The sequence below is a fragment of the Heterodontus francisci genome, chromosome 23 (assembly GCF_036365525.1).
Source record: "Heterodontus francisci isolate sHetFra1 chromosome 23, sHetFra1.hap1, whole genome shotgun sequence".
NCBI lineage: Eukaryota > Metazoa > Chordata > Chondrichthyes > Heterodontiformes > Heterodontidae > Heterodontus > Heterodontus francisci.
In genome coordinates this window covers 38,809,131-38,824,329 of record NC_090393.1, presented here as the reverse complement: position 1 = coordinate 38,824,329, position 15,199 = coordinate 38,809,131, and the positions used below count along the sequence as shown (strand labels likewise).

General features: G+C 46.9%; 1 protein-coding gene across 1 annotated transcript; it reads right to left on the bottom strand.

Annotated features, from left to right (window-relative positions):
• Positions 1–11,360: 11,360 nt before the first annotated feature.
• Positions 11,361–12,038, bottom strand: LOC137382920 (putative nuclease HARBI1). The gene has a single exon (XM_068055497.1). The coding sequence runs from the start codon at positions 12,036–12,038 to the stop codon at positions 11,361–11,363; it is 678 nt and encodes a 225-aa protein (XP_067911598.1).
• Positions 12,039–15,199: the final 3,161 nt, after the last annotated feature.

The following is a 15,199-nucleotide window of genomic DNA, read 5'->3' as shown; positions in this document are numbered from 1 at the left end:
CAAGCACCTCCTCATATCGCCATCAGAACAGCCAACACTGATACTCACTCTCATCTTTCTTCCATCTCACACAATCCCTCACAGTCACCCTCCACAATTGGTGTCATTCCCTCATCACCACACAATCCATTTCTCACACTCCTAACTCTCTGCTTTCTTTCCTTGCAGAAGGGAGCACACAACTCCAGGGAGAGACAGAGAACCAGGGATGACCTTTCATTGATAAACACCTTGGCACTGGCAATGCATGCCCTCCTGATCCACTGTGAAGGAGGTCTTGTTCTAGGAGGCTGCAGATGTCACACCACTGCTCAGACTTGTCGAGAAAGTTGATCCTCTGTCTTCAGACCGTGTTGGGGGTATCTCCTCCTTCAAGCCCGATCTGTGTCCATCTCTTCCATCTGTGGAGTGGCACGTGGCTGCAGAGAAGGCAGCTGCTGTTGGTTTTGTTGTTGCTCCTGATGATGCAACTGTTGCTGTGTTATGGCGGCTCCTCTTGTTCTTCATCAGAGGTCCCTGCTACAGATGCATAACTTGCTTGCATGTTGCAGCGAAGGCTGACAACATGAAAGATCAGATCAAAGTGAGTAAAGTCCAAGGTAGGTGAAATGACTTCCAACTTTTTGGAAGTCATTTCACCTACCTTGGACTTTACTCACTTTGATCTGATCTCAATGGCGAGCTCAAAAAATGGCAGCCCACTCCCACCCAATTTTGTGGAAGGGCAGGCTGTCTGTCCCCGCCAATGGCACCAGCTGCCTGTGCATAGGCCTGGCGCCATTTTTAAAGGGCAGCCAGCCCTGCCACTCAATTTAAATTTTTAAAGACCTATCCCCCAAAATTAAATAAACACATTTCTAACACCCTTTTCCCATCGCCAATAACAATTACAATAACTATTTTCCCTCCCCCCGCAAACACTTACCTTTAACCTCTGACCTCCCCTATGCAAACTGCACAAAGTTCAAGGTTCTACCCTTCCCATCATCCCCTACACCCATTATGTGTATTTGACCCCATCCCCCTCTGCCTGCACTGATAAATTTACCTCCTCCCCCCTCCCCACCATTGTGGTGCCTCATTTCCCTGGACGAGGACCTAAAGGCATGGAAATGCCGGCCTCCACGCTGAAGATCGCAGTGGGCCCTAAAGATTGCAGGTGTCTATTTAAATTGATTCATTTTATTCATTTGAGTATTTAAATTGTGGTCCCATCACCCAGCGGTGGGGGCTGCCAAGGAGCCTCACTGCTGCCAGGCAGATGGGGCTGGGCCCTCCTGGCATTGAGGTCTGTGGCAGGCCTCATTCAGAGCCATTTTCAGGCCTCCTCCCCACCACGGAACCTGACGCCTGGGGGAGAACAAAATCCTGTGAAATCAGGCTGTCAAAACAAGTGCTGTTTCAAGCCTTTCAAATAGGCAGGCCAGCAGTTATGCAGTTTCACCATTTAAAGACTTTCAAGCCTGTCAGTTTCATTGATCAATGGCTTGCCCCGTGCTCTCACCTTGTTGACACTGGTGAGTTCCACACAGCTTGGGAAACCTGTGCACTGGCTGTGAAAGCCAGAATCCTGGGTGAAACCCACAATAAATTGATTATTTAAATATTTAAATGACTGACTCAACAGTTTCCTACTCACCTTCAAACATGCCCAGGTAAAACTCAGAAGTAGGCAAATTTGTGTCGGATTGCACTTGGCAGTTAAAATTCTGCCCTTACTGGTTTACACTCTACATGTCTCAGTATGGATTCTTGAGTCTGATTAATTGAGGAGAAACACCATTGCCAGCCCTGTTCACACAGGTCCCAGATCCCCTGTGGAAGGTGCCACTGTGTTTTAACTAACTGCAACAAATTGCTGTGCAAGAGCCCACAGTCTTCCTGTGGGCAGGTCTACGTTTAATGAACAGTGACTACTGTTTCTGCGCATATGTAGTTCTAGGCCAGGTACAGGACACATCCAGAAGGTATGTTACATGCAGTGCCAGTGATGGTGTTTTTTCCTGCTGTGCGACATTTGCATCTGCACTGAACAAGTTGGGAGAAGGGTAGTTTCATCTTTTGAATAATCACCAACTTTCTAAGTGGCTTGCTAAAAAATAACAGTTAAAAGTTAACACGAGGCTGAAAGAAATCCTATATTATGCGAGGGATAAAATGGAGTCTCCAGCAATATCCTAGTGGGCAAAGCCATCATAAGGCTGAGTTAGCTGATCTGAATCAGAATAGAATTTAGGGTCTCAGTTGGCCTCAGCAGGCCTGAGCTAGGAAGACAAGAAAATCAACCAGAGTCTCTGCCCCTGAAGGACCTATTCTGGAAATGTGATGTATGGATGTCAAATGAAGACAGGATAAGTCGCCCATGCAGTCAAATAGCTCATCATTAAGAATAAGGAATGATGGTCTCTTGGGAAAGGTATCAGAAGGGGTGGTACAGTGGCGCAGTGGTTAGCACTGCAGCCTCACAGCTCCAGTGATACGGGTTCGGTTCTGGGTACTGCCTGTGAGGAGTTTGCAAGTTCTCCCTGTGACTGTGGGTTTCTGCCTGGTGCTCCAGTTTCCTCCCACAGCCAAAGACTTGCAGGTTTATAGGTAAATTGGCCATTGTAAATTGCCCCTAGTGTAGGTAGGCGGTAGGAGAATTGAGGGAAGGTGGGGAATATGGGATTAATGTAGGGTTAGTATAAATGGGTGGTTGATGGTCAGCACAGACTCAGTGGGCCAAAGGGCCTGTTTCAGTGCTGCATCTCTCTCAGTGCCTATGGAAGCCACCCCAGTAAGGAGTTAATCCTTTGAAGAAAAGAGAACAAAATGGTGGAGAAAATTGATCAGGGCGATAATGAACAAGTCTGGAGAGGAACATGTCTCTCTTACTTTTGCCTATCTTAACTCTCTCCCCCAAAATTTGGGTAAAGAGCTTACTCAAAATATCAGGCTAAATAACTTTCAAAAAAATCCAAGTGGGGAATGAAGACTAATTGTTTTACACAACCAGTTGTTCTGATCTGGAATGCACCAGCTGAAGGAGTGTTGGAAGCAAATTCAACAGGAAGTTTCAAAAGAGAATTGGATATATACTTGAAAAGGAAAGGGCTATGTGGAAACAGCAAGGGAGGGGAGCTGATTGATTTGATTTTTCAGACACGATGGGACGAATGGTCTCCTCCTTTGCTATAAGATTCTATAATTCTATGATTCTGGGTAAGAAATGTGAATCAAACCTATTAATGGGGAAATAAATAAATGTGTAGAATGCTTCCTAATGATGCAACATGAGTTCAGGTAGGTTTTTAATCGTGTTTACAGGAACAAAACTTTAAGTTTTAAAGAAATTTGGATGTTTAGCTTTTATTCTGCATCCAAAATCTGTTTTTTTCCCCCCAAGTAGCAACTGTAGGTTGGCCCATCGGAGCCCAGTAAAAGTTCTTCTAAACTTCAAGTTATTTGAATAAATTTAATGGAAAGCTCCATTGTAGACTCACAAGAAATAGAGTCAAAAATCCTCCACCAATGGAACTACAAAGTGCAAACATCTGCAGTTCCCAGGTCAGATCAGGCTCTCCTGATTTAAATGCCACTATGGGTGCATCTTGGGCCACCTCCAGAACGAGGGGCAGGAAAAGTACCCTGGCAATTCTCCAGTGCTGCAGGCAGCGGCACTAGCTATGCATTTTTTTCAAAATCAGCCCCTTATAAGGGGGCCAGAAGGACTCATGATGCCAGGATTGAATGAGAAACCAGGCCAGGAACCCCAGGGTGACTTTCACTTGCTCCACTGAACTGACCTATACCCCAGATTCCTCCTGGTGGCCAGGTCGTTCAGGAGTAGGGAGGGCAGGACCAGGAAAATTCCCAGCATTAGAATTCCTTCCTCTCAACCAAGCTACCTCAGGCCTTGCTTGGGATGGATGGAAATTCATATGATAACCTGCATCCTGTGAGAACCTAAGCAGAAATCTGATGTTTCCTAGTTCCGCCAGAATTCCTGCCACTATGGGCAATTATGTGTCCAATATTGCTGCAGAATCTTAGCTGGAGCTGAAGATTTTTGGCCCCGCACTCTTTAACTGTAAAAGGAATGTCCATTGAGAGTACAGTGTATCAATACTATAACATTATTTCTGATCAGTTCTCACCTTAGCATCAAGGGAGATTGGACTCAACATTTGGTACCCCACATGATTTCCTTTCTTAAATCTTGTTTCCTTCTTTGTTTACCTATTTTATCTCCTATCCTGAAGGTGTTGGCGTCATGCTGGAATATAATTCTGATTGCACTATGTACCCTCTTATATTCTTCATGTGTAAGGCCAAGTGAGCGAGTTATTTGGCTAATCGATTGTCATAGGGTATATTTTATGTTATATTCATTACTGGTATGTTTGATGCAACTGGGTCACTTCAGAGGACAGTTATGAGTCAAGCTCAGTCAAATGATCCTGTCCTCAAAAGCTGTCAAGTCAAGCAATGCTTGCTGGCTAGGGATGAGGATCACCAACCCTCCCTAGTCCAGGGCACTGAGGCCAATTGAAGAACCCATGCCATAACTGCAACTGGAATGACAGAGCAAACATTCAAACCTATAGTCTGTATGGTTCAGGTATGTACTGCCTTAACTAGATGAGCCATTGGTGAATTGGGTAATTTCAGTTTTCTATTAATGAGCTACCCAGCTAATAGTCTGAGAAGCTTTTTTTTGTGAGCCTTATCTGGGAGTATTTATTTAATAGTGATGGTTAGCTCTGAGGAAAACAAAGTTACACTGTCTTATGTTCAAAAAATACAAAGTATCTCTGTTGTGTTTCAACTAGAGGTAACACCAGCAATATTTGTTTGGAAAATGTACACCAGGAATGCTAATAGATCTACAAAACCTGACAAACAGTAAATATCCATGTTGTTTGTGGGTTTTGTTGAGTCATTCATTGAATTGTTTATATATTCAATAGCTCACTCACTGAATATTGTACTTTCACCACCAAAGAAGGGAAAGTTGTTCAGTGCCCCAGGAATGCTAAATGCAGCATTCACATAATTTGCCTAAAACTGAAGCACTCTGTTATTCAGAAAAGATGTAATGTAAATAAGGCTTCCGAGTATTGAAGTAATTGATTCAGGTTTTTTCAGTGATACATGCTGGATACATAATGTCTATATATAATAAATAGGATGACAATTGTGTAGGAGTGTGTAAAATGGCTATCATAAAACCCAGAATGAAATTTAACAGTTTAAAGATATCATCCGATCCCAAAATTGTTTCAGAAAGTGCACAGCAATTTAGTATTCTATCTCATTTTATATTTATATGTTGTCTATAAGATATTCTAAGGAAAAGAAACTAGCATTATGGAACCACTTACAGAAACCCATCTAAAGTCAGCTTCAATGTCACTAAGAGCTGTATTATCCTTTTACCTACATTGATTTATATCCATTGTGATTAGCAATAATGAAAGAAATATTTAAGAAAAACTAACAGTTATATATTATAAAGCATAACAAATGTTTATCAGTAAGTAACTTAATTGTTGGTTTCACTGACATTCATAAACATTCAAGCTTTTCTCTCGTTATTTATGACATAATTGAACGACTCAACTGCATAACTGCCTTACAACTCACTACTAGCCATCTCTTAACCTTTTTATATAGTTTTATGTAGATAGGAAATAGTTACAGCTAGATATATTTGCAAGTGCTTATTTTGAAAACTACCTGAAAGATCAGTGCTGAAATAGTTAATATCTGTATAAATCCCACATGGAAAACAACACTTGCTGAAAAGTCTTCAGTTGTCCACATGGTCTTTTGAATAGGAGATGATCTGGAAGTCAAGCTGTCCACTGATCAATCAAATGCGATTCCCAAGGCTTGTCACTGGTTTATTGTCTTCTGCTGATGGTTTCACCCCTCACCCACCCCCTCCTGTTTCCAGACTTCCCTTAATAGCATCCTTTTCAGTGAAACAAATTGTCCAGCCGCTAGCTGCACCTGAGGGCTTTTAGCGTTTAACAAATAGTCTTTTAATTTTCAGCAGCAGCACCAGGGACCGCACCAATCAGGCATCCATCATCATCAGGACCCTTTTGGCTTCCTCTCCCAGGAGTCCTTTCACCATCAAGCCTGTGCAAACAGCTCACCACAAGTGATGAGTAAAACTGGTTCAGAAGTAAATATGGTAAATGATAGGGTGACTTTAACTGTGATACAGAGTGCAAATTGCAAGTTTAACAATTGAGCAACTATGATATTCTAAACCTTTAGTTAAAGAAAAAGATACCTTTTTTACTCCATATTTTGATTCTTTTATAAAATTAGAAACAATTCCATTTCAAAAATTTCCTAAGGTGAAGGTTATTAAAAGGAAATACATTGGATAATAGGTTTCCTTATATTATTTATGCTAAAGCCTGGTACAATGTCCTTAATTACAGAAAAAAAAATTAGGACTGCAAATCAGCTCAAAAATAAAAGCTAATAAACTCACAAATAAATGTAACTATTAAGGCTAGTTGCAGTGAACCAAAACTAATACAAATCAAATAGAGGGATTGTTTAGCTTATTAAACATCCAAAAACATTACAGGATAAAAATGGATAAATAACATTAAATTGTTAAATCGGGTGCACCAACAGCAAGAGAAATAATAAGGACAATGAAAGATGTGCTGTTTATTTTCATGTTTTATTTTACATGCTAACAGTCCATGTTTACCCAAGACAATATCATTTGTCTGGCACCCTATTTAAATCATTTTTTTGTGCATGAGCTGGTACTCACTTTCATGCAGACTAGCATAGGGTGTCTCTGTACATATGTACTGCATGTCCAAATGTTTTCAGATCACAAACGTTCGAGGGACCATATGGAGAATATGTAAGTGATTTTATATTGGTAACTATATAGTGGTTGTATTTTTTATTTTCTTTAATATTGTTGCTGTGAGCTCAATGCCATAAAACCTGTTGATTAATAAACAAGCAGTTCGTAATGTTAATTTTTTTCTAAACCTCAACATGAAAGGGACACTGTTTTTATGAAAAGTACATTGCCAAATTTTTCATCATTTGCAAAGATAGGATATGCTTGGAAACTCATTCGCATTGGCAGTCCGGTGTGATTTTGGCACTGGTAATAATCCTTGCACCAGAAAGCATAGGCACGAGGCCCACCTGATATTGGTTCTCAGGCCTCATATACATGAGACCAGTGAGCTGCGGACATGTGCTGAGTCTCCCAGGTAGCTTGCTGGTGAAGAGGATTTCAATGCAGCAACGAAGCAGCCCTTGGGTAGGTCCTAGGAGAGTGGAAGGGGCAGTGTTCAGAAGAGGGAGGAGGACAGTGATCGGTAGAGGGAGGCAGGAGTCAGGAGAGGGAGGGAGCTGAGCGGGGGCTTAGAGCAGGGTTTGGCACTGCAATGTAGTCAGGAGGATCATTCCTGCACCTCTTGACTCCACACTCAGGTAACTATTCTCTAAGCTTATCTTTCAGGCCTCAAATAGGCATTATGCCTCCTACTTACATGCACAAAGGGCCTAACCTCAGTTTCAGTCGCAGAACACAAATGCCTCTTTTTCTGTCTTTACCAATATGTCAGGTGGCGCACCTCAAGTGCTTGAATGCTTAGGTGTCTGTTTTGTGTATGAGAAATGGTCGTGGCACCATTGAATATCCAAGCCATTGTTTTACTAATGCACTATGTCATTGTGACAAAAATAACGACTATTACACAAAGCTCTTCTAGCAACCACATTTTCATTAAAAAAAAGTGCCCTCTAAGTTTGAAAGCTCAGAATGTAACACTGATGTGACAAACACAGAACATTTTCACCTTATCATAAATAGCATTGCAGTCTTAGTAGAAGAGTCAAATAGTACTCTACTCGATAAGAGCAAAGCTCACATCATTGGTAAACACTGTGGGCGAGATTTTATCCATGTCGCACCATTTCCGAAGCCAGAAACAGAAATGGGCGGCATGTTCACTCCTTCCCTTTTTGCTGGTTCCGACGTGATTATAATTGAAAATCAAAGTGCTGGCAGATGGCACGGAAGACATGTGAGATCATGCAGCAGGGAATGCGTTTCATTGGTGGAACCTGCCACCAGTCAGCAAAGCATCATGTATAGCAGAGCTATAAATAATCCTTCAGTGCAATCTTGGAGGCTCATCAGTGTGGCCGATTTTCTTCAGGCAGGGAATTCTAGGTTTCTTCCCTTCAATTAGTGCAATATCTTACCCACCCTCACCAGTCTTTACACCTCTCCAACATCACCACCTCCCTTTGAGTTTGTCTGAATTTTTCCATCACGACCACTATGTCAGCCACTAGGCAGAGACCAGCCCCACAGTTCAGTGATACCTCCCTGCAGGTGCTCCACCAAGCTGTCAGGAAAAGGTGGGAGGTCCTCTTCACTGCAGATTCCATCAGAAGACCCTCCCGCCTGACCAAGGTGACCTGGACGGAGGTGGCAGAGGAGGTGTCGCACTGTGGGGTTCGAGGAATAACCTGGGTGCAGTGCAGGAAACGTGTCAATGACCCATTCAGTTCAGCAACGGTAAGTGATGTGTCCTAAGCTTTACTAGTAGTATCTCATGGGGTCCTTAAAACATTGGCTTGGATTCTATAGGCGAGAAAAATGGTGGCCCGCACACATAGGCCGCACGTCGCGGAGCAGCCACAATTCCAAGAGCGGCTGCTCAATAGCGTGCCCGGGGAGGCCCGTGCCCCACCCCCGCCAATGACGAGGAGGGGGGGAGGGCGGGCTGACTGACACCGTAAATGGCATCAGATGACGAGTCAGCAGGTGCTGGCACCATATTTAAACGGCAGACAGCCCTGCAGTCAGACAGAATCAACTTCAAAACCTTGGTGCTGGAGCTGAAAAGCCAGCACAGGAGCTATTGAACATCATCTTGAAACCAAGACCCCAGCAAAGCACAGGAGTTGACAATGGTGCGAGGAAGGGTGGCCCCATGGTTCAGCGATGCCTCCCTGCTCTCTCTCCTCCAGGCTGCACGGGCAAGGCAGGAGGTCCTTTTCCCCAGTGATGGCAAGAAGAGGCCCTCCCGCCTGACCAAGCAGGATGGAGGATGCAGAGGAGATAAGTTGCTGTGGGGTCACCCACCGAGACTGGGTTCAGTGTGGCAAGAGGATGAACGATTGCATGTGCACAGCAAAAGTAAGTGGCACTATTTTTTTGTGGCCCCCATCTGACCTGGGTTTGCCCACATAGAGTGGCATATGGGTGCCACTGCCATGTCAAATACAGGGAGGCCAGGCAGGGAGGATTGATGCCTCATGGGTGTCTGCATGTGTGAAAGAATCCACCCTCATTTGCACCCCAGGGCATGGCACCTACATGACAGGCTGAGTCCATCTGACACACTGATATCCCCCACATTTTGTTGTAGCGCCCCTGTTGTGCAAAACATCATGTTGTATGTCAATGTTTTATATCTGCATCCTTGCTCTTCCAAGCAAAGAGGGTGCACAATGCGAGGGAGTCCTCCAGGACTGGAGGAGGGGTGCTGGACATCCGACCATTATCGCAGGCTGAGGAGGAGGCCCTCAAACTACATGGCGGTCAGGGAGGATGTGCCGTTTCAGATGTGGAGCTTGGGATCCCGGGTGAACATACATTTCTTTGACAAACGCATTGATTATTGGAAACATTTCCTTTGTGGACACAATGCTGTCATATTAGTGATATGTACACTAGTGAAACTAAAACAATGCTCTTCACATTGTACTTTGCAGGCAACGCTCCGAGGTTGCATTTAGGCCCCGGAGAGTGCTGGCACCTCTGAGCAGGAGAGAATCTCAGGGGATGCAGTGTCCCATGACACTCCCTCACCTTCCACCAGCGCAGAGACACTCACCTCAGTGGAAATGTTTTCAGCTTTAGAGTCTGGGTCACAAGCTGGTGGGAGCACCACGCACACATCCGAACAGCTGGCTGAGGCTGAGACAGCCGAGGCCTCTTACAGTCGGAGGACTGTGGGTGGCCAGGCCCATGCTGAGCCCCAGGTTGATGATGACTCTCGGGTGTCGACAATACAGGGCATGCTGGAGTTGCAGGGAGAGGTAAGGCAACATCTGGTGGAGATGTCACAGGTCATGTGCAGCCATTTGCGGACGATGGGCGAGTCCATCCAGGCCATGACAGCTGCCATGTCCCAGGCAAATGAGTGCATGCCTTCCTCCATGGAGAGGTTGGCGATCCTCATGGAGAGCCACATTCTATCGATGCGTATTGACCTGCAAACCATTGCCTCGGTCATAAGCTGGATGCAGCAGTGGCTAGGCGAGAGAGGGACCAGGGGCCTGGAGAGTGTCTCTGCTCCTGGTGCTTCTCAGCAGAGCAGTGAGGTTCCCACAAGCCTTGGGAGGGAGGAGGCGAGTCAGTGTTCATATCTCATTATCCTCAGGGTAATTCCAATGTGGACACCGGCTCCTCAGCCCCTCAGCTGGTGAGTCCAGCTCCGGCAGCCACGACGTCTGAGGAGAGCCCTGCACTGGTGCAGGAGGACCTCAGGCAGCCAGGGCCCTCTAGGCCTCGTGCACCCAGAGGACGACTGCTCATGTCATCCAAAGCCAAAGGGCATCCTGATTAGCAGCCTGCCTTCAGTCAAACTGCTAGCACAGAGGTTGCACAGAGAAAGATCACCCGCAAGTGGCTAAAAAAGACACAATGACACATATGGGTTATCACGGGTAAAACGTATATGCGTTGATTACTTCTCATTAAATGTGTTTCTCTAACAGGTGTTTCCTTTTTACTGTGTATGACGCATGCCAGCATGTGCCGACTGTGTCTCCTCCCATGACATAATTGACCTGCGAGCAATGCCAGTGTATGGAAAAACATCATCGCCATGCCAGTATACATGATGTGGCACTGCACGGATGCAGTCGCATGGGCAATGGCTCAGTCATCTGCTGCCAGTAATGGTGGAGACACAGAGGTCACTGATGCAGAAAACTGCCTACCAGATGCAGCACAGTGATGTGTGACATGGAGAGCATATTCTGCACCTCAGGGATAGTGGAAATGCTCAGCAATAAGGTGTTGCCGAGCATCCCTTGCTCTTTGCTCGCCCTGACTGCGATGCCTCCATGATCTTAGTCCTCCCATGAGCGTATGCTGCTGCACCTCCTCTGTGTCCTCATCGTGAGAGCATGTCTCCTGCTCCTGACTCATAATCCTGCAAGGCCTCCCCACTCTGTATTGCAGAGTTGTGCGGAGCACAGCAAACAGCAACGATGAGCACTACCCTTTCTGGTGAGTACTGTCAGGCCCCACCTGATCTATCCAGGCAGCAGAAGCACATGTTCAGCATGCTGATGGGAGCTCATTTCGAGCTGTGGCAGGTGTTGCATCTCTCCTCTGCATCGCTGTTGGGGTTTCTCACCAGCGTCAGGGACCATGTCTGCAAGGGATAGCCCTTGTCCCCAAGAATCCACCCCTGGATCTGAGCTGGAGCAGTGAAGAGCATTGGCACCTGGGACTGGCGCAGGATAAATGAGTCCTGGCAGCTGCCTGGAAAGCGAGCACACACTTGCATGAAGTACTTCCTGTAGTCACATACTAGCTGCACGTTGAGTGAGTAGAAGCCCTTTCTATTCAGGAATGCGGCTGGTTGTCCGACTGGAGCCTTGATGGCCCCTTGCAGCTGCGCGAATCCCGTGATGGCCCCAAATCCGAGGACCTTCTGGTGCTGACTCTCAGGGACCGTCTTGAAGCGCACGTAGTCACCGGCCCTCCTGTGCAAGGCATCGGTGACCTCCCTGATACAGCAGAGCACTGCTGACTGTGAAACACCACACAGGACACTGGTGGGTCCCTGGAATGATGCGAAGGTGTAGAAGTTAAGAGCCGCGGTGACTTTGAGGACCACAGGCATAGGGTGTCCAGCAAACCCCATCGGCTGCAGCTCATCATGAAGCAGTGCACTGAGATGCGTCACCGCCACTCTGGGCATCCGCAGTCGCCTCTGACACTGGCGATCTGACATCTGCAGGCATGTCATGCGGGGTCTGTATACCTGCTGTCTTCTCTGGCCTCGAATGCGCCTTGGTGGTTGCTGCTGCTCACTTCCATGAGCTTCCACGTGGGCTGTGCCTGCCTCTTGGTTCTGCCTCCAGTGGATATGGTTCCTCACGGCACTTGGATCAAGAAAGACAGGGTGGAGCAGCCTTATCTGTATGCTGCAAATGAATTTGGTTCCTTCAGTTGGTCAATGACACCTATCAGAGCAAGAGAGTGATGCAAATTAGTGCTTCAGCTGCATTCCCTCATCACCTTTATATGGTATGGCATGACATTGCCCATCTTACCTTTGCATAAAAAATGAGCAGCATGAACACGGTCATGTTACTGACATTGTGTGGATGTAACCATCTGCCACATGACTTTTGACCCCATACCATTTTTGGCCCCTACGCCACACAAAGTGGTCATGGAGTGCTATTGCATCCCCTCCCCCAAACAGCATTGGCTGATTGTAGGGTCAGCCCGCTACATGCTCCCACCAAACGTTAGTGGGGGCAGAGTGACCCCCTTTACGGTAGAAGGGAACGGGGTATCTCCCTTCTTACATGCAGAGTTGTATCCCAGTCATTGCAGACCCCCACCCACCTCCCTTCATACATCAGAGTTTAAACCCACATATTGCAGCACCCCCCCCACCCAACTTCACATGCTCCAATGACTGCCGCTTCAGTGCCGTCAGCTTTTCACGGACGTGAAAATGAAGGCACGCGAGTGCCACACGTCCGAATGAAGATCACAACCTGATGCCTGAATCGCTGCGGCCTGCATATTAATGAATGGTAAGTGTCCATCGACATATTGTAATGTGGGTCCCGTCGCCGAGCGGTGGGGGGGGCCAACACAAGGGCCGGGCCCTGCTGGCGTCGAGGTCGGTGGCAGGCCTCATCCAGAGCAATCTTCATGCCCTCCCTGCCACTGTTCCCAACATCAGAGCCCCTATAAAATCCAGCCCATTATGTCTGTCACTAGGCATCCATGCCAGGCGGGTGAATGCATGATCAGTCTTGGTGCTGTTAAACTCCAGTTATGGAAGGATAATGCTGGAGCCTATCTTTACTCAGTTTCACATTTATTGTACAAAGTAATAAGATTACTGGTAGGTAGTTCCTCACTCAAAACTTCCACCAGTCTGAGTAAGTGCTCAAATAAGACCCCAGTTAACATCCTCCACCTGCATATAATAGAACAATTGATACACAATTAACAGGTGCCACTTAGCAATTGTCTCCAGAGAATGTGGAAATATGGCGTCCGGTTGCACTTGGATTCAGCGTACAACTGATAGGCCAGAATGAGTGATGGGGATGCATACAGACAAGGGGTGTTAGGCATCACTTGACATGTCATTAACTCAGCACTTTCTCATGCAGGACAAACAGACCCACAATCAGCGTGAGCACAACAAGACAGGGGGCGGTGTTGCAGATTTGAGACTCCTGGCCCCAGGAGAGGAGGCGGTGGCCCAGATTTCCGGAGAGGAGGGAGGACGAGCCATTGTGAATGATGAGGCTGGATCATCTAGGCATAAGGATGAAAAGCCAACCTTACTGTTGATACCATATGGGCACATGAGGACTGCGCGAAAAACTGATGAGCTCATGCAGCGGTGATGCTAAATGTGCTTCTATTTGTACTCCACAGCAAGTGCCCACAATCGCACAATGACAAGCCAGCAAACTGTTGACTCTGCCTCTGGGGATGATAACAAAGCCCTAGAGGGTGCACTGTCACCTGCCTCTTCTGCAACCTCCGCCAGTGCAGTCACAACCACACGCTGTGCTGGGGGTATCTGCGTAGAATCAGGGTCACAATCTGGTGGGAATGGCACAGACACGTCCCAGCAGCTGAGGGAGCATGTTACAGCCAGGTCCCCTGACAACCGGAGGTCTACTGGGGACCAGGCCCCTACTGAGCCCTGCGCTTATGATCATCGAGGCCACAAGAAGTCTGCCGGAAATTCAACGGACTTTTAGGGAACAATGTTGGAGATGCCAGAGCTTTGCGTGTGCGATGGAGGAATTCATGCAAGCCATGACGTCTGCCAAGCCCCAGGCATGTGAGCATATGGCTTCCTCCATGGAGAAGGTGGGGACCGCCATGGAGGGCCAGGTTGAACACTCGACCCATATGTGCTCTGTCCAACATTCCATTGCTGTGCAGCAGTGACTAAACGAGAGGGGTCAAGGCACCTCCCGCACCCAGATGGAGGAGTTATGCGTATCAGCTGTCCCGGGGCCTTTCTCTCAGCATACCCCCAGGATGGGTGGCGTCTCCTCTCCCCCTCCACCACCCTGACATTGAGTTCCTTACTTCCCGCAAGATCAAGGGGGAATGCCCCTGCAACAGTGCAGGAGACCTCCAGTAGGATGGCGACTTCAAGGCCCCATACCTCCACAGGATGCCCACCATGGTCATCCACAGCAAAGCGGCAGCGCAATGAGCAGACTGCCTCCACCTCAACTGCTGATGCCAGAGTTGCACCAAGACATAGTGGTAGAAAGCGTAAAAGTAAGGCATTATGAGCACGATGGTGGTACGGGTGGTCAAATTAACAACATGTAAATATTTCACCTTTTTGTTTGCTTTATTATTTGATATATTCTCGTCCTTGCAGACTTCTTTATAGGTTCCACCTCTAAATAAGAAGAGTGTGGTGTCTAGGTAGTTTAACACTTTGGTGTTGGTCAACCGGGCAGGAGGGGGTTCAATGTGGGGATCTCCCAAGCCTTCATCTAGCTCGTCCCCATGGTCTTGATTGCCCCCTTCCTCCCGGACTGTCTGCAGACCTGTGCCTGTCTGTCCCCTTTCTGGCTGTGATATTGCTTTAACATGTTAATGTGGCACAACCTTGTTTTTTCTCAATCTGGGATTTTGATTAAATAATTTACCTGGCTGATTCTTTTTGCCAATCGGTATGGGCCACTGAACCAGGCTTTCAGGTTCGACCTGAATCAGTAGTAATACCAAGACATGGTCCCAGGCCGAAGAGTTCTGGCTTTGGCCTGTTTACCTGCTTGTCTTTTCATAGCTGCCTGAGAGGCCTTGAGGTGCTTCTGAGCCACTGCACAGGCTCTCGTGAACTGCTCCCGGGACGTGGAAATGTAGTCCAACATAGGCGACTCACCCCCGTGCCCCAAA

What these genes read in the sequence shown, in the direction of transcription:
- LOC137382920 (XM_068055497.1), bottom strand. Translation starts at nt 12,038, where the DNA reads ATGACATGCCTGCAGATGTCAGATCGCCAGTGTCAGAGGCGACTGCGG.